The 19,961-nt window shown below is 36.9% G+C and overlaps 1 protein-coding gene across 2 annotated transcripts in view; it reads right to left on the reverse strand.

Moving 5' to 3' along the window:
* USO1 (USO1 vesicle transport factor) overlaps window positions 1-19,961 on the reverse strand; it is a 95,703-nt gene that overhangs the window by 24,131 nt on the left and 51,611 nt on the right. For both annotated transcript variants that reach the window (XM_025921514.2, XM_086704833.1), the window contains exons 8-10: window positions 19,269-19,389; window positions 5,899-6,077; window positions 2,131-2,271 (exon numbers count right to left, since the gene is read on the reverse strand). In XM_025921514.2, the coding sequence (XP_025777299.1) occupies window positions 2,131-2,271; window positions 5,899-6,077; window positions 19,269-19,389 (441 nt within the window). The remainder of the gene's footprint in view (window positions 1-2,130; window positions 2,272-5,898; window positions 6,078-19,268; window positions 19,390-19,961) is intronic.

Here is a 19,961-nt window from a genome sequence, read left to right on the forward strand (position 1 = left end):
CAGTAAGTCAAGGAAGAAAACCTGTTTTCAAAACAAAATGTTATATCCTTCTGTGGTTTGCTTTTAAATGCTAAAATTCAGATACCGAAAAAAGGAGTGACAGCATTATAATCCTGTTAACACTTTTTCAAAATAACGCTTTAAAACATTAAGCATAGGGCTCTAATTACAAATAACACCTGACCATAAGGATTTAAAAGTCTCAAAAAATTAAAATCAATAGTATCCTCTAAAAGACAGAATCTATTTCTACAAAACAAGGGTGCTTCAAAATAAAATCAGCAAACACATTTAAAATATAACAAATTAGGGGCGCCTGGGTGGCGCAGTCGGTTAAGCGTCCGACTTCAGTCAGGTCACGATCTCGCGGTCCGTGAGTTCGAGCCCCGCGTCGGGCTCTGGGCTGATGGCTCAGAGCCTGGAGCCTGTTTCCGATTCTGTGTCTCCCTCTCTCTCTGCCCCTCCCCCGTTCATGCTCTGTCTCTCTCTGTCCCAAAAATAAATAAACGTTGAAAAAAAAAAAATTTAAAAAAAAAAAAAAAAATAAAAAAAAAAAAAAAAAATAAAATATAACAAATTAAAACTTCAATTTAAGGATGAAGTTGAAAATACCTCCAAGAAAATAGAATAAAAAGGCAAACTAGATACACAGAAAGTCTAACAAATCTATTAGTGGAGTTGCAGAAATAGAACATAAAAATAATTATCAAGAAATATAAAAAACATTCTCAGGACTGAAGGACACAGGTCTACAGCTTGAAAGGGTCCAGTGGGTGTCAACAATAATTGGGGAGGGTTAAAAAAAAAAAAAAAAAGTCTGTAGTACTGCACATTATCAGTATATTTCAGGAAACCAGAAAGGAAGAGAAGATCCCAAAAGTTTCTGGAGAAAAAAAGTTACATGAAAAGGATTAAGATTAAAAATGGCTTCAGATTTCTTAACGGCAGCTCTGAAATAATGTTCAGAAAGTTTAGTGTTATGATTTCTAACCCTGAATCTATACCTAGCCAAACATTAGAGTAACTCTGAAAATAAAGGAATGACATGTAAAAGATAAAAACAAGTTCTCTTGCCATTTACTTTTTTTAGGAAGTGAAGTAAACTAAGATAATGAGTCAAAAGGTGGGGAGTAAAGACATGGAATCCTGGTAACTAAGGGATTTAACTCCAGAGAGGAGTAAAGGGAGATCCTAGGAGGATGGTGAAAGTCCTGGGGCTAGAGATGTGCACAGAAGTAGACCAGCCCATACTGGAGCAGGAGGATGGAAGGGGCTTCTAGAAAAGAAGAAAAAATGTCTAGGAAAAAAATGTCTGGGATGGGAAATGACATGTTAATCATATTGATAGTATTAATATGCAGATACACAGAAAAACAGTAAGATGAAAAGAGAATACTATTACAACTTAGGAAAGAGAGATATTTAAAAATGATATAGGGCTCTGGCTTGGCAGGGAACAGTATTTGTATAGTCATAAAATTATAAACCCTGATTATTGATTTAAATGCAAATTACTGGGGTGACAGGAGGAAGTGAGAGGGTTATGCAGAGGGGAAGCAAGACTTAAGGCAAGGGAGGAGTGAGACTGCAGATAGCTAGCTGCTTTTGTTACAAAACTTTTATTATTACCTATTCTTTTAATGTGCATGTGTTAATTTGAGAAAGATTTTATGAAAGTTTAAATAAACTAAACCTTTCTTTTCTTCAAACTAACCTCTTTTTCTTAATAGGTAGGAAACAAAAAACGCCAAACATCAGGGGAAAAAAATTTACTGTTCTAGGACTATGTAACACTACTTAAGTAAGTCTCAAGTCTTATTTGACTAAGTCATACTGTTCTCAACATTAAAAACTTAAATCATACTGTGCACTCCTGTTGAATACAATAAAATTAATGAAAGTCCTGTAAGCTTGAACAGTATTTATATATTATTAAACTTGAGGGATGAGTACACCTTTTGGAATTAATACTGTCATCATTATGCAAATTATATTTTAGTAGGATCAATAAGGAATTTAACATATAAAAATGGTTAACTATTACTGTTTTGCTTCAGCTGACATCTAATTCTTCTTAGGATTCCTGATTTCAACTTCCACAAGAGTAGCCTCTGCCTCCATTTGGTTTACCTCAGTCAGGATATCAGCAGGCACTCCAGTGGCCATTAGGATAGTGCAAAGTTGCTGCAGTAAGCCACACTGGAACATAGCTTTCTGGCAGCTACTGGTAGCACCCGGAGGGTTGGTGGGAGATACCAGCACACGAACCAGCTGTGAAAGAAAGAGAAAGCAGAAGTGGTCTTTTAAAGATGTGAAAAGTCTTGAGGCAAATTTCTGTATGAATAAGAACGTCTATGTAAAGGATTCCCCTCACCTATTCAGCCAGATCTAGATGCTCTTTCCTTCACGCTCTCACGGCAACAGTTCTGTTATAGTACATAGCACATTACGCCAGTTTGTCTCCTTCAGGTGATTGTGAACTCCCAGAGTAGAAACTGCCTCAGTCATTTTTGTATCCAAAGAAAAGGCCCAGTATTTATAACATAGTGTATAGTCAATAAATGAATAAGTAACAGGGTGGTATATTTCTTACCAAAGTAAAGATGAACTACCTAATTATGGAGAAGGTCTGAAAATAGAATGGCTTGGGGCGTAATAAAGTCCCCCTAAACTGGAGATACTTAAAGAGAGACCAAAACTAACCCCTGAAGACATGGTAGAAGATTTATGCGTTAGGTAAGGGGCTGGCCTCATTGATTGTTAATGCTAATTAAACCTTTATGGTTCTATGATTAGTCTGAACTTGAACATGAAGTCTGAGAAACATAAAAAATGTCATCCCAAACAAATGTTCAGCAGTTACGTCTTCAAAATAATTTCACATATAGCTTGTATTTTAAAACTAGACTTACAAATCTATGTGTGTACAAAACCTTGTATATTAAGATCAAATGGGATTTTATAATATTTTTATTAAGAGGGTTGATTAATACATTGATGTTACTAGAGAGAAGCTTTAGAATTACATAATGGCTCAAATCTTTAGACCTTTCTGGTTAGACCTCCATGGCTTTTTGTTTTGGTTTTTGTTTTATTCTCCTCTTATCCCTAATGTGAAAAAAAAAAAATATATATATATATATATATATAAATATATTTAAAGCAATACCAAGCTATTTGTCACTTCTCCCATAAATATTTCTACATATGCCTCTAACTAAAAAGAATTTTAAAAAACATGATCATCATGCCATTACTGTAGCTAACAAAATCAACAATAATTCCTTAGTATCATCTAATAGCAGTTGGGTATCTTTATTGATGAGGTAAATAAAGAAAAAGTAATTATCAATCTTCTAGATGACAGAGAAGTAGGAAAAGGTGATTGAAGAAAGAGGGAATATTTATTATAAGGATAACAACATAAGGGAAGACTTAGTAACAACATTTAAATATGTAAAATACCATAAGGAATGGACTTGTATTTTCCCTGAGAGCAAAACAGGGGGAAGTTTGTAGAAGGCAGATTTTGACTCATTATATGAAGTTTTTAAGAGCTAGAATTACCCAACAATGAAAAGGATTCTCTCATAAGGTAATGAGCTTTCTGGGAACTGCTGGCAGTATCTGTCCAAAAAATGATATATAAGGGTATATTCCTATAGGAATAGGAGGCAGAACTAGTCATAACACTATCATTCCAAGAAAAATTAAAGTGTATTATGACTAAAAAACTTTTCAAAAAGATGCTTCCCCCAAATTTAATCTGTAAAATTTGAATGAATACCCTCAAACACATCGATTTCAATTTATAGAATTTTTAAAATCAATCATGATTTCAATGCAATGATGAATAATTCCAGTTAGGATGTTATCTATCCAAATAGGACTGTTTATCCTCATTTTTGATGCATTTTCATTTGGTGCATAACAGAGAACTGGAAATACAAGCAACCCTAAATAAAGCTATAAGGAAACAGAACAGTAATAGGCTGAAAAGCAGAAGATAACCTGTGGCCTGCGAAGTCATGAATGCATCAACTACTCAATCTTTGAGATGGAGAATATATTGAAGTGAATTAAACTCAGCTTCTTTATTTTGAAGTTTACATGCTTTAAGATTTTATTTACTTTTTAAAAGTAAAAAAAAACTTAACCAATTTACTACATATGTAAAAATAATGTATTTTTTTGTTTATATGCAGCACCCTAGTCTAATTTTTTTTTCTTTTGGTAAAGTAGTACTTTTTAAACAGCGGCTTTCTTCAAAAATGATTCTTTGCTTAGTACTCTAAACCATAAAACATAAGTGGACTCCTCTAGCAGTTTAAATTTTCCCTGCTTGGTAGGATATATATAAGCTTTTGCACATCACCAGATCCCTTTGCTCTGTCTAATCATGTTTTGAAAGGTATTTTTCTACAGGAATTTATTAAGAAAGTGGTGTTGGGCAAAATATCAAGCTGACTACTTGGAATGCTATTTCTAAGGTGCAAAAAACATGTTGAAAAACTAAGTCTTGAAATGTGTAATACTGACATGTGAAAGTAGAAAGGATGAAGTGGGGAGTATAAAATAGAAATATTCTACCCATGTTCTCCTGTAAAATATTTTCCTGACAGGTTTGAGGCATATTCTATATAAGGTAACTATAATTTATTATCTAAATTGGGACACTTTAGAAGTGAAAGAGGACACTATTCGTAATTACAAAACGATTACTAGCCTGGCAAAATGGGGCATCTGGTCACCTTAATTACCAATTAACCCTACACAGGCAACTCCCACGGCATGCAACGATATTCAGACTCTAATTACTAGAGAAACTATCCATCTAGTTTTGAGGAAAACAATTTCAGAGACGCAGGAACAATTCAGAGATATTCAAAGACCCACAAGAATCACCAGAGAGCCAGTAAGCTGGGAAGCTAGTATATAAACTTAAGGGTTTGGAGAGGGAATAATAAAGGAATAAGTAAGTAAAATACTTCAAAGAACTTCATATTTTCTCTGATGCAGAAATCATTTGGGATCCTATTGTCTTCACTTTTACCATTCATCACCAGTAAGCTAAAATAAAATTGCAGGTGACTTGTCATTTTAACTTATATCAGACTTAAAACAGATTATTAATCTTTGGAGGCAGGGACATTATCATTCATTTCCTAGCAGTCACTGCCTAGCTCTCAGTAAATGTCTACTGAGTGAATTTATTTGCTGAACGCAGTATTCCGTACATTAAAATTTACATTAGAACCTTAACTGAAGAAAGTAGATTTAAAAAATTCAAATCAACAATCTAACCTATTATTCTCTGGGTGCAAAACCCATCAGGAAACTATACGTTTGGATTTGCTTTAAAATAATCCAGCAGGGCAGGGTGCCTGAGTGGCTCAATCAGTTAGGCATCTGACTCTTGGATTTGGCTCAGGTCAGGACTTCACGGTTCCTGAGTTCGAGCCCTGAGTCAGGCTCTGCCGCAGAGACTACTTGGGATTCTCTCTCTTCCCCCCGCCCCACCCTCCCCTGCTCACTCTGTCTGTCTCTCTCAAAATAAATAAACCTTAAAAATAAATAAAATAAAATAATAAAATAAAATAAAATACAAATAATCCAGCAGGGCAAGAGAAGGGAATAAAAGATGAAACAAAATTGCCACATGTTAATAATTACTGAAGTTGAGTCATGGGCATATGTACTGGGGGTTGGAGGGAGGGGTTAATGGCAGTGGATCTCTATCTCTGAGCATAACTGCAAGTCTTCATATTAAAAGGTTTTCTTTTAGGCCCATCTGAAACCAACTCAATATCCTAGATTTATCAAATACAAGCAATTTTCTTTTCTTTGAAAGGAATGTTGTCAAAATTCTTGTCACATTTATGTCTAACTATAGTGTACCTGTAGCATTACGTGCAGATTAGTCACTTTCTGTGCAGACCAGCCAGAATTTTCATCGCCAACATCAAACCAAGGTTTCATACGTTGAATATATGAGCCTTCTTTAAAAAAATTTTGATTGGAATTGTTGTTTTTTAACAAGTTTTGGAGCAAAATCAGACAATCTTCCACTACTATGCCTGAGAAAAGAATGTAAAATGGAAGTGTTAAGGCTGATAAAACCTGAAGGAAAATTCACTCCCCAAACACTTAAATAAAAGACAAAACTTCAAACTCAGCATTTCTTCAGTACAGCAAGGTAAAAAGCCTGTTCTGACTCCTGACGGTCACAGGCCACAATCTGCGTGCTCTTTCTTAGGTTTCCAGTGATCTCTTGACCTCTCTGTTCAACTACCCCTCACCTCAATAACTCAGATTTTTTCTTCAGATCCCAGATTAAACATCAAGACCTGATGACTAGGTTGGCATCACCAGTCACATGCTTTCACAAGAACCTGCTCCTTTTATTATTATGTAGTATCTGACTTCTCTACTAGATTATAATTCATAAAGACAGGAATGTGAATGTCTTACTAGGATACAGTGACCTACTCTATATCCTCAGCAGAGACAGAAACAAGATATCAGGTCTATACATATCAGCTCACTATTAAATATTTGTTGAATGAATAAATCATATCTTATTTAGTCACTAAGAAGCACTGGACATTGTTGTCTTGAGTCTCTTCCTTGAAACTTCCTCTTCCCTTGGTTTCTAGTAACTACTCTCTCATGATTTTCCTTACAGATCTCTGGCCACTCCTCAGGCTTCCTATCTTTCCTGGTTCCTCTTCTCCATTTACTTCTATCTTTGCTTACAACATACTATTCTATAGGGTAGTTCCATCCACACTACAGCATATACTATCATCATGGCTTAAAGCTCATCAACTGATCTCTATCATGTGTTAGTCTAACCAAGGATCTGTTTCCTCTGTTAAGAATATGACTAATGTTGGGGTGCCTGGGTGGCTCAGTCGGTTGAGCATCTGACTTCAGCTCAGGTCATGATCTCACAGTTGACGAGTTCGAGCCCTGCGTTGGGCTCTGTGCTGGTAGGTCAGAGCCTGGAGCCTACTTCCGATTCTGTGTCTCCCTCTCTCTCTGCCTCTCTCCCGCTCATGCTCTGTCTCTGTCTCAAAAATAAACATTTAAACAAACAAACAAAAAAAGAATACGACTAATGTCAGATATTCACAGCTAGTAAGTTCCTCTGTGAGGTACACTCACACATTTACTCCTAGTAGTTGAGGTCTGTGTTTATAAAAATCAGTTTTCTGAATTTTTTTAATGTTTTATTTTTGAGACAGAGAGAGACAGAGCATGAGCAGGGGAAGGGCAGAGAGAGAGGGAGACACAGAATCTGAAGCAGACTCCAGGCTCTGAGCTGTCAGCACAGAGCCCAATGTGGGGCTTGAACTCACAAACCGCGAGATCATGACCTGCGCTGAAGTCGGATGCTTAAGTGACTGAGCCACCCAGGCGCCCCAGTTTATTTATTTATTTATTTATTTTTTTTATAATTTTTTTTTTCAACGTTTATTTATTTTTGGGACAGAGAGAGACAGAGCATGAACGGGGGAGGGGCAGAGAGAGAGGGAGACACAGAATCGGAAACAGGCTCCAGGCTCTGAGCCATCAGCCCAGAGCCTGACGCGGGGCTCGAACTCATGGACCGCGAGATCGTGACCTGGCTGAAGTTGGACGCTTAACCGACTGCGCCACCCAGGCGCCCCCCCAGTTTATTTTTTAAATAGACTTTATTTTTGGGGCAGCTGGCTGGCTCAGTCAGAAGAGCACACGACTCTTGATCTCAGTTGGGGTTGTTTGAGTTTGAGCCCTACAATGAGTGTAGAGATTAAATAAATAAAACTTTAGGGATGCCTGGGTGGCTGAGTCGGCTGGGTGACTGTCTGACTCTTAATTTTGACTTAGGTCATGGTCTCACAGTTCATGGGTTTGAGGCCTGCATTGGGCTCTGTGCTGACAGCATGGAATCTGCTTGGGATTCTTTCTCTCTCAGAATAAATTTAAAAACTTTAAAAAAAACCCACTTTATATCTTAGAGCAGCTTTAGGTTTACGGAAAAAATGAGCAACAAATAAAAGGAATCCCCATATACTCTCTCCCTCCGTTTCCCCTTTTATTAGTAGCCAGCATTAGTGTGGTGCATTGGTTAGACTGATGAATGAAAACTGATACATTATTAAAGCCCATGGTTTACATTAGGGTTTACTCTGTGTTGTGTGGGGTTTAGCATATTAGTTTTGACACACATATAACATCATTTATCTACCATTACAGGATAGGATAGCTTCACTGCTCTAAAATCCTCTGTTACACCTATTCATTTCTCTTTTCTCCCACCCCAAATGCCTGGCAATCATTCATCTTTCTGCTGTGTGTATATAGTTTTGTCTCTTCCAGATATTATACAGTCGGAATCACAGAGTATATAGTCTTTCAGGCTGGCTTATTTCACTGAGCAATACGCATTTAAGGTTCCTCCATGTCTTTTCATGGCTTGATGCTGTTTTCTTGTTGAATAATACTGGATTGTCTGGATGTACCACAGTTTACCCATACACCTACTGAAGGACATTTTGATTGCTTTTAAGTTTTAACAATTATAAATAGAGCCACTATAAACATTCGAGGGCAAGATTTTGTATGGATATAATTTTTCCACTCATTTGGAGAAATACCAAGGAGTGTGATTGTTGGCTCATATGGTAAGAGTTATATTTAGTCTGGTAACAAAGTGCCAAACTGCCTTCCAAAGCGTCATTTTGCATCCCACCAGCAACGAATGAAAGCATCTGTAGTTCCTATTTTAGTTTGCATTTCCCTAATGACATATGATGTTGAGCATCTTTTCATATGCTATCTGCCATCTATATATCTTCTTTGGTGATGTTTTTGCCCATTGTTTATTTATTGTTGAATTTTAAGAGTCTTTTGAGTATTTGGGATACAACTTCCTTCTGAGATATAATATGCCAATATTTTCTCCCAGAGAAATTTTCCAGAGAAATTTTCAACATCAATGAAGCCCCACTTATCAATTTTCTCTTTCATGGATCATGCCTTTGGTATTGTATCTGAAAGTAAATTACTTACGTAATTTACAAATCCACCATGCTATTTGCACTAGTTATTAACTATTATTCACGTAACTTTAATTACAGCATATTGTTACAATTGTTCTATTTTATTATTAGTTGTTGTTGATCTCTTATGGTACCTGATTTATAAATTAAACATTATCATAGGTATGTATGCATAGCAGAAAACACAGTATACATAAGATGTGGCACTATCTGCGGTTTCAGGCATCCACTGGGCGTCCAGGAATGTATTCCCTATACATACAAGGGGACTATATAATAACACAGCTATTTTTATAAAAACTAAGTTTAAGTCTTTGGCAAAACTTAATGAAAGCAAGTCATTAAGAACAGCTGTTGTTATATATGGGTAATACAAGTCTAAAAAGCAAGAAAAGTAACTGTAAAAACCCAGAAAGATCTTGCATTCCACTGTAAAGAAATAAAAAAGCAAATCCTACATGATGTATTATAGATATGATATATGAAACATGCAGAAAGATGGAAAAACTCCAATGAGTGGACCCATATTCAAAGAAAAGGTTTTGGCCCTAACTCAAAAGATCAGTATAGCAATGCATGTTAGAAAAAAATGTATTACATTGAACTTGAAATAAAATGTTTAATGTGCATATTTTAAGTCCTTTTAAAAATCTCTGATTTAACCAATCCTGATCTCTCCAAATTAGAGGCTTCCTCACCTCATACTGCTGAACCATGTGGATCCTCACCTCCTGGAGAGGAACCACTATATCTCTTACGAAGGACCATAAATCTCCATTAAATAAGATCTGCCACCAGAAGCATCTGAACGCTCTGGAGGAAACAGAATGTCAAAGCCCTCACTATAACTGGCAGCCTGCCCTCCACTGTGTGAAGGCCACCATCAGTTACAATGAGCCACTGGAACTTATCTTAGCAATCCTAAAGACAAGCTAATTCTATGTTGCCTTAAAATCCCTGTTTTCCTTGGTCATCTCTGAAAATATGCACCTTGCTAATCACCTATGCTCTTTTATGTTCTCATTTTAAAATACTTTCTTTTCCTCTACTTAATCTCCTTTCAAACTCTTTTTTTTTTTATTTTTTTTTTTTAACGTTTATTTTATTTTTGAGACAGAGAGAGACAGAGCATGAACGGGGGAGGGGCAGAGAGAGAGGGAGACACAGAATCGGAAGCAGGCTCCAGGCTCTGAGCCATCAGCCCAGAGCCCGACGCGGGGCTCGAACTCATGGACCGCGAGATCGTGACCTGAGCTGAAGTCGGACGCTTAACCGACTGAGCCACCCAGGCACCCCTCAAACTCTTTTATATGTTACCTCTAACTCCCAAATATTAGTTAACAAAACCCTCAATCACTTCATGAAATGCTTTTTTCTTTAAAGAAGCTACCTTACCTTGTAACATTCTGAAGTGAAAGCAGATCATGCTCTCAATCCCATGTACCTCAGAGTCAGGATATGGATTCTGTGATCCTACTGGCCCAGTGTACTTTCCAGAGACCAAAGTTCCTCTACCCTCTCACAAAATCTCCCGTTCCTTTGAGGATCAGGCCACCTGCCTATACCATCCATCTCTTACCATTCCTAATTGCATTTAAGTAAAAAAAACGTGGTCACTACTCTTTGTTCACTGAAAACATCGCCAGCACCTTGCTCCAAATCTTCTTTCTCTACTTACTGCTGTCACTCTTGATTCCAAAGACAATCCATCTAATACCTGGACTTCTAAGTTCCTTGTCCTCATCTTCAGAGAGAATTCTCATTCCATTACTAAAACCTCCCATCTTTCCAGCTCAATATTCTCAACATATCTGTTCTATGACTTCCCTGAGACTTTCAACCCATCAATAAGTTTTTGAAACTCCCATTTTAGAAACCCCATCTTTACTTCCTTCCCTATCTAGCTTAGATTATATAGATCTTCCTTTCTTACACTCTATAGGTAATATACTAAGTTCTCTTGCCTTACTATCTTTTCATGGTACCTTCCTGGAAAAGACACAACCCTGTGAAAAACTAACTGCTTGGCTTTTTCTCTATCTTGCAACTCGGCAGCTGAGTACTGGAAGGGAGTGGGGGGATGCAATCACATAATCAAGCAGTCTGCAGTGCTATAAAATCCCAGTGAAAATCCTTAATGGCACCTTTATCCCTGACTGGAAATCTTCCTAATTTCAACAGTCAACTAGCTCTCCTATTTTCCAAAAGACTTTTTAACCTTCTCCATAATTCTCAACTGTGTCCTCCTCTTTCACTCTTAGCATATGACTCTGTCTTCAACTCAACACCCTGCCCCCCTCCCCATCTTTACTTCTTCAAGTCTGAAAAAGGAGCTATATCTCCACCTGTGCCTTCCCCATTATGATGGAAGATGTGCTTCTCCTATCTTAAAAGCCAATTCCTGCCCTTGCTCTGGATTCCATTCCTTCTTCTTCTTCTTCTTCTTTTTTTGGTATTGTGTACCACTGATCATCCTCTCTCTCTCCTGTATCCTCCCTCTTTTCTACTTGCTTATGTTGGTTGTAGCCTCTCTTTTTCAAGAAAATACCCTCATAGATTAAAGAATAATATGATAATCTCCATAGATATAAAAAAAATTCACTACAGTTTAAGATTCATTCATGATAAAAAAAAACTCTTTGCAAAAATCAAACTTAATGGTGAGACATCAGCATTCTCATTAAAGTCAGCAACATTCAACTGTACTAAAGATTCTCACTAGTGCAAGACAAAAAAGAAAGGTAGTGCAAGAACTGAAAAGGAAGAAAAACAATTACTGTTATTAGCAGAAAATAGGATCATCTGCACAGAAAGCCCAATTACAACTACTGGCTTAATAAGGTGGTTAGACACAAGACCAACAAAGAAAAATCAAGTAGTGATCAGTTTGAGAATGTAGTAGAAAAACATCCCATGCATATGGTTAAGAAAAACTGTAAGTAAGATGCCTAGAAATGAATCTAAAAAAACAAAAAAAAGGTGTAACATCCTTTTGCTCAAAATTATAAAACATGACTCAAAGACATAAAAGAAGAGCTTTACAAATAAGAGATAGACCTGGGTTCATGAATGGGAAAAGTCAATTCAGTAGAGATGAAAATTCTCCTTAATCTCTAAGTCCAATATACTTCCAATCAAAATTCTGACAGAGGGCACCTGAATGGCTCAGTTGGTAGAGCATGTGACTCTTGATCTTGGGGTTGTGAGTTCAACCCCCACACTGGGTATAGAGATTACTTTAGGGGAAAAAATTTCCAACAGGGATTTTCATAGATCTTGATTAGCAAACAAGTTTCATTCAAATAAAAGAACAAAAGGAAAAGGCGTGCTAATTCTGAGAATTCAGAATTCATTCAGATGACCAAAATATATTTCTCAGATATACCTGGTCTTCAGCCACAGTTCCTGAAACCTCCTCAGGGTCATAAAGGTGAAATGGGTATCTTGCTATTAATGAAGGTGATTTGAGGATGTCACCCAAGGGTAGGGACTAGTTGCCAGGAAGAACAACCATGTGACTAGAGGGTTGGAATTTTCAGTACACTACCCCCCTCTGGCAACTTCCCCACCTCCAGGGAGGGGAGAGAGGCTAGAGGTTGAATCAACTAATGGCCAATGACTTAGTCAATTATGAATTTGTAATGAAGATTCCATAAAAATCTGAAAGCACAGTTTTTTCACTTCTTTTCAGAGAGCCTCCACACTTGGGAAAACAAATTGCTTCTATGCGTCACTGAGCTGGCCTCCAAGCTTTGTGAGAACAGAAGCTCCTTTCTTTGGGACCTCCCCCTATATATTTCTTCATATGGTTGTTGATTCATATCCTTTAACAAACCAGTAAACATAAAAAAAATAAGATAAAATAAACCAGTAAACATAAGTGTTTCCCTGCATTCTGTGAGGTGGGTCGGAAGCACAGGAAAACAGCCTAAGGCTTATGATTGGCATCTGAAGGGGGTTGTGGAGGGCAGCCTTGTAGGACTAAAGCCTAAACCTATGGAATCCGATGCTATCTCTGGGTAGAATCTGATACTATCTCTGGGTAGACAGTGTCAGAATTGAGTTGAATTCTCAAATACTCTGCTGGTATCTAACATTGGAATTGGATCTGGGAAGCTTAGGAGAGCCAAAATAAAAGGTTATTCCTATATTCTAATAGATAAGAGATTATTATGAGGTTTACTAATTAAGAAAGTGTGGTTTTAGTATAGAGTGAGACAAAAGGACAAATGGAACAGAACAGAGAACTCAGAAGCAGACCTTCACACATATAGGTATTTGATTACAAATCTCATACCATCTTTCAAATGCAAAATCCATATTAATTAGATGCAGAAGATAAAATTGCAAAGCCTTTAGTAGAAGAAAATGTTGAAAACGCTCTTTACAACCTTGAGGTAGAGAGAAAAATTTTAAACAAGACACAAAAGCATAAACTATTTTTAAAAGCCAATATGGAGCACCTGGGCGGTTCAGTTGGTAAAGTGTCCAACTCTTGATTTTGGCTCAGGTCATAATCTCACGGTTTGTGAGACTAAGCCCCATGTCGGGCTGTGCACTGGGTGTGGAACCTACATGGGATTCTCTCTTTCCATCTCTCTCTGCCCCTCTCCCTCTCTCTCAAAAATAAATAAATAAATATATATATTTATATTTATATATTTATATTATATTTATTTATATATAAACTTATTTATAAATATTTATATTTTTATTTATTTATTTATTTATGTATTTATTTATTTATTTATTTATTATAATAGGGCACTCTAGTTTAATTGTGTTACTTACATTTTGGACAACTAAAAGGGATCAAATGTAGGCAAGTTATAGATTACGTACAAAAGAGGAGAAAGTAATCCTAGATCCAGAAAGTAAATCAGATGAATCTTGGTGGCTTCTCATAAATGTTATTCAAATAGGTTTTATTAAATTCTGATCAGATAATAAGAAGACATAGATCACTTGCTTTGGGGTCAGACCTATGTGGAATCAAATTCTGACTCCATATGTGAGAGACTTCATTTCCTCAACTACAAATCAGAGATGATAATAATACATCACAAAGTGGTATAAGATTAAATAAGTTAGGGGTGCCTGGTTGGCTCAGCTGGTTGAGCATCCAACTTTGGCTCAGGTCATGAACTCACAGTTTGTGGGTTTGAGCCCCATGTCGGGCTCTGTGCTGACAGCTCAGAGCCTGGAGTCTGTTTTGGATTCTGTGTGTCTCTCTCTTTCTCTGCTCCTCCCCTACTTGTGTTCTCTCTCTCTCTCTCTCTCTCTCTCTCTCTCTCTCTCAGAAATAAACATTAAAGAAAAAGATTAAATAAGCTAACATATGTAAAGTACCTGGCTCGTGGTTACCAAAATAACATTTTTTTTTCAACGTTTTTTATTTATTTTTGGGACAGAGAGAGACAGAGCATGAACAGGGGAGGGGCAGAGAGAGAGGGAGACACAGAATCGGAAACAGGCTCCAGGCTCCGAGCCATCAGCCCAGAGCCCGACGCGGGGCTCGAACTCACGGACCGCGAGATCATGACCTGGCTGAAGTCGGACGCTTAACCGACTGCGCCACCCAGGCGCCCCCAAAATAACATTTTTTAAAAAAGCCAATATATGTGAGTAAAAATTTAAACTTTAATAGAAATAGTATAAATAGACTAGAAGAAGATAAGTGAAACATGTATAATTAACAAAGGACTAGTATCCAGAATACATAAAGAACTCTCAGTAATCAACTGGAAAAGGAAAAATGATCTTATACTAACACGGGTAAGCAGGTAATTGAGACGGGTAAAAGACAAATCAACAAAAATGGATGGTGAATACACCATGAAAATATGCTTACTCTCATTAGTTTACAAAATGAAAAGTGAAAATCTGAGTGAGATACCATCTCACACCTATCAAACTGGCAAGCAAGGATTGACAAGAATGTGAATCCATACATAAGTAGACACAAAAGACCATTCGTGACAACAGTTTATATTAGCAAAGATAGATACAATCTGTCAACTCAATTAAAAAAATAGATCACAGAATATTTATACTACTGAATAATATATAGCACTTAAAATGAATAAACTAGAGTAACATGTATCAACATGGATAAATCTCAAAACATGTTGGATAAAAACAGCCAGTTGTAAAATTATACTCAGAAGGATACTTTTTATCTAGTTTGAGAACATGCAAAATAATGCTATATATTAACATACGATGTGCATGTGTATAGACTCACACAAACACATGTTAAAAGTATAAAAACACACTGGATGGAAAAACAAAATCAGAATACTGTTATCTTAGAGAAGGAAGGCAGAGTAACAGAATGGTTATACAAAGGACTTAACTATCTCTTGTGTTTTATTTCTTTAAAAAAATAACCTAAAGCATGTATAGTAAAATGTAAACATTTAATAGAATTGGATGACATGTGTAAAGTGTTTGTTACACTATCTCTTACTGTTTTCTGTATTTTTGAAATATTTCATATGTCAAGAAAAAATTTAAGAGGATAAAAAACATTCCCTGTCAACCTCCAATTCCTTTTCACCTCTCTCCCCTGACTTCTCCAAATTCTTTGCATGAGTTTTCTCTACTATTCTATCTTCCCACATCTAATTCTAATTCTAATTCTGACACTGCAATATGGATTCTGAGGCAACCACTATACACAGCTGCTCTCCCCAAGGTCATCAATGACGTCCATGTTCTACATCTCAAAGGTACATTTCTGCCCTTATCTTGTTTGACAACCCAGCAGCTTCTAACAATGCTACCCACTCCCTAGACCCTCTCTACAGTGGGTTTCCTCTTGTTTCTCAGCCTGTTTCTTCTCAGTCTGTTTTGCCAATACCTGCTCCTCTACCATCCCTTCACTATTAGTATAACTTAGGTTCTGCTTTAGCACTTCCCTTCTCACTCCTTACCCTGACTGACTCATCTAATCTTTTATCTCATTTATCTTTGTTTCATCTATCATTCATATTCTAGACACTCAAATCTTTTTTAAATTTTTAACATTTTTTATTTTTGAGAGACAGAGAGAGTCAGGGTATGAGCAGGGGAGAGGTAGAGAGAGAGAGGGAGACACAGAATCCGAAGCAGGCTCCAGGCTCTGGGCTGTCAGCACAGAGCCCAATGTGGGGCTTGAACCCATGAACCATGAGAAGTTGGACACTCAACCAGCTGAGCCCCCCAGGTGCCCCTAGACACTCAAATCTTTATATCCAGGCTGGCCCTCCCCTCCAGGGTAATATAGCCAAACTGTCAACTACACTACCACTCTACTTGCTAATCCCAGTCCAGTCAATGCAAATAAACTAATTTTCTCCTCCAACCCTAGTGCTACGTTTTTGGATCAACCTCTCCTTAAAAACAACTAAAAATGCTGAATTAAAAACAAAAAAAGCCTCAGGAGCAATGAAGAGTTAACAGTTTAGCAGGCTAACATTGATAAGAAAATGAATATCTTAGTGAGGTAAGCAAGTATAAATACCTTTTGACTGGGAGTACATTTCTCGACCTTAGAAAATATAAAACTTTCATTGTGACAAACTTACAGGGCAGAGGGAAAATAAATCAAAGCGAAGAGCATATACAACGTGGGAAAGAAATCTAACATAAAACTCTCCACTAATAAGCTGAGACTTTAAATGGCTATATCCTCAGGGTGAGAACAACCAAAAGTTAACTAGTCCAGATAGATCTTGTATCCTGGGTTTGAATTGCCTGAGTGGTCTAGGAACTCTCAGACCTTAAACGTCGATTAAGGTGATCCCAGATAAACTGCACTCCCAGGGCCTGGCAGAAATGAGCATGTTTTCTCTAAAAGAAATTACCTCCATCCTAGGCTTCAAATTATTATGAATTAATTCTGTTAAGTAAAACACAACACATAATCAAAGATAATCATGGACCCAGAAAATATACAATGCATAAGAACCAAAGCAAAACAGAGTAAAAGTTCCAAATCCACAAAGACTTAAAAATATTGGGATTATCAGACAGAGACTATAAAATAATGGTTTCCTACATTCAAAGAAATAAAAGGTAAGTTGAAAATATCTGCAAAGAAAAGGAAATTATAAAAAAAAATTACACAGCAAGTTTGCTAAAGAACAAAACAGAACCTCTAGAAAAAAGAAATTAAAAATTCAACAGCCTGGCTGGTTCTGTTGCAAAAGCATGTGACTATTGCTTTTGGAGTTGAGTTTGAGCCCCATGCTGAGTGTAGAGATTACTTAAAAAAAAATAATAAAATCTTAAAAAAATTCAATGGATGGATATTAACTAATCTTATATTTCACAGTATGTTAAGTCAAATCATGCTGTACACCTTAAACTGATAACAGTGTTGTAGGTAACTATGTTTCAATAAAAATGGGAGGGAAAATCTCTCAAAAGACATGTTTAACAGCAGATTAAATACAAGTGAAGATAAAAGTCCCAATTGTTTATTTTTGCTTTTGTCATCAAAATAAAAAGCTTCTGCATAGTGAAAGAAACAATCAACAAAACTAAAAGGCAACCTACTGAATGGGAGAAGATATTTGCAAATGACATATCCGATAAGGGGTCAGTATCCAAAATAAAGAACTTATAAAACTCAATACCCAAAAAAATGAATAATCCAATTAAAAAAAGAGAAGACAGGAATAGGCATTTTTCCAAAGACATACAGATGGCTAACAGACACATGAAAAGATGCTCAACATCATTCACCATCAAGGAAATACAAATTAAAACTACAATGAGATATTAACTCACACCTGTCAGAATAGCTAAAAACAACACAAGAAACAATAGGTGTTGGTGAGGATACAGGGAAAGGGGAATCCTCCTACACTGTTGGTGGGAATGAATAGTGGTGCAGACTCTCTGGAAAACAATACGGAAGTTCCTCAAAAAAGTTAAAAACAGAACTATCTTACAACCCAGCAACTGCACTCTTAGGTATTTACCCAAAGAATACAAAAATACTAATTCAAAAGGACACACACCCCCCAAAGTTTACAGCAGCTTTATCTACTACAACAGTGAAACTACAGAAACAGCCAAAGTGTCTATCAACTGATGAATGGATAAAGGAGATATGGTATGTATGTATACATGTATGTATATATGTGTGTGTGTGTGTATACACACACATATATACGTGCACGATGGAGTATTACTAAGCCATCAAAAAGAATGAAATCTTGCCATTTGCAACAATGTGGATGGAGGTAGACAGTATTATGCTAAGTGCAATAAGTTAGAGAAAGACAAATATCATAGGACTACACTCAACTGTGGAATTTAAGAAACAAAACAAATGAGCACAGGAAGAAAACAGAGGCAAACCATGAAATGGACTCTTAACTATAGAGAACAAACTGGTCACCAGAAGAAAGGTGGGTGGAGGGAGTGGGTGAAACAGGTGATGGGGATGAAGGAGTGCACTTGTGATAAGCACCAGGTGTTGTATGGAAGTGTTTGAATCACTAAACTGTACACCTGAAACTAATATTCAACTGTACATTAACTAGAATTTAAATAAAAACTTAAAAATAAATAAATAAATATAGGTGAAGAGAGAATTGATGAAACAGAAAACAGGTCAGAAGAAATAATCTGGGGGGGCGCCTGGGTGGCTCAGTTGGTTAAGCATCTGACTTCAGCTCAGGTCATGATCTCACAGTTTGGGGGTTCAAGCCCCATGTCGGGCTCATGCTGACAGCTCAGGGCCTGGAGTCTGCTTCAGATTCTGTGTCTCCCTCTCTCTCTGCCCTTCTCCCACTTGTGTTCTGTTTCTCTCTCTTTCAAAAATAAATAGACATTAAAAAAAATTTTTTTTTTAAAGAAGAAATAATACAGAATAACGATTGGAAAGACAAAAAGATGGAAAACACAAAAGAGAAAGTAAGACAGATAAAGTGAAAGCCAAATCAGATGACAGAGAATTGATTCTGAGTTTAGAAAGATAGGAGAAAATAGAGCAGTATTTGAAGAGAGAGATAGCTGAAATTTGAAATGATGAAAGATATCACCTAGATTCCAGAAGCCTAACAAATATCAAATAGAAATAGGAAGAAATCCATACTCAACAAACCATAATGAAAGAAAGAATATAAAGTATGAGTTCTCATTTTTCCCTCTAATTGCATTCCCTAGAAGTTAACAATTTTGTGAGCACAAAAGGAATCTCTTTAAATCAATCTTCTCATACTATACCTCCATCACTGTTCCCCTCCTCTGTAATAATGTCCAGTAGTCTCTCAAAAGCATTTTCAAAAGCAACAATTTTCTGGATGGCTCCATTGCTTCTTGTTAGTGCCTGTAGTAGTAACACACCCTTATGGAGAAAAAAGATAACATGTTAAGTAGAGAACAATCTTTTTAAGACATGTAAAACCACAGAATTTTAGAAGTGCAGGAATTTCACAAGTCCAACTCTTTCACTTTATAGATAGGGAAAACAAGGACAGAGGTGAGCAAGATACCTCCCTAAGATTATAGATCTCAAAGAGACCGAGCCTAGACTGGAATCTATGTCTACCAATTCCTAATTCTTTTCACTGCACACAATATAAATATACAATTCTTACACAGTCATCCATTTTTACTTAGCTTTAATTGTGGCATAAGAAAACTCGGCTTGGGGCGCCTGGGTGGCGCAGTCGGTTAAGCGTCCGACTTCAGCCAGGTCACGATCTCGCGGTCCGTGAGTTCGAGCCCCGCGTTGGGCTCTGGGCTGATGGCTCAGAGCCTGGAGCCTGTTTCCAGTTCTGTGTCTCCCTCTCTCTCTGCCCCTCCCCCGTTCATGCTCTGTCTCTCTCTGTCCCAAAAATAAATAAATGTTGAAAAAAAAAATTAAAAAAAAAAAAAAGAAAACTCGGCTTGATTATATGTCACAGGGATATCTCT

This window comes from Puma concolor, chromosome B1 (genome assembly GCF_028749965.1).
Source record: "Puma concolor isolate L17-30 chromosome B1, mPumCon1.1.hap2, whole genome shotgun sequence".
In the NCBI taxonomy this organism is placed as follows: Eukaryota; Metazoa; Chordata; class Mammalia; order Carnivora; family Felidae; genus Puma; species Puma concolor.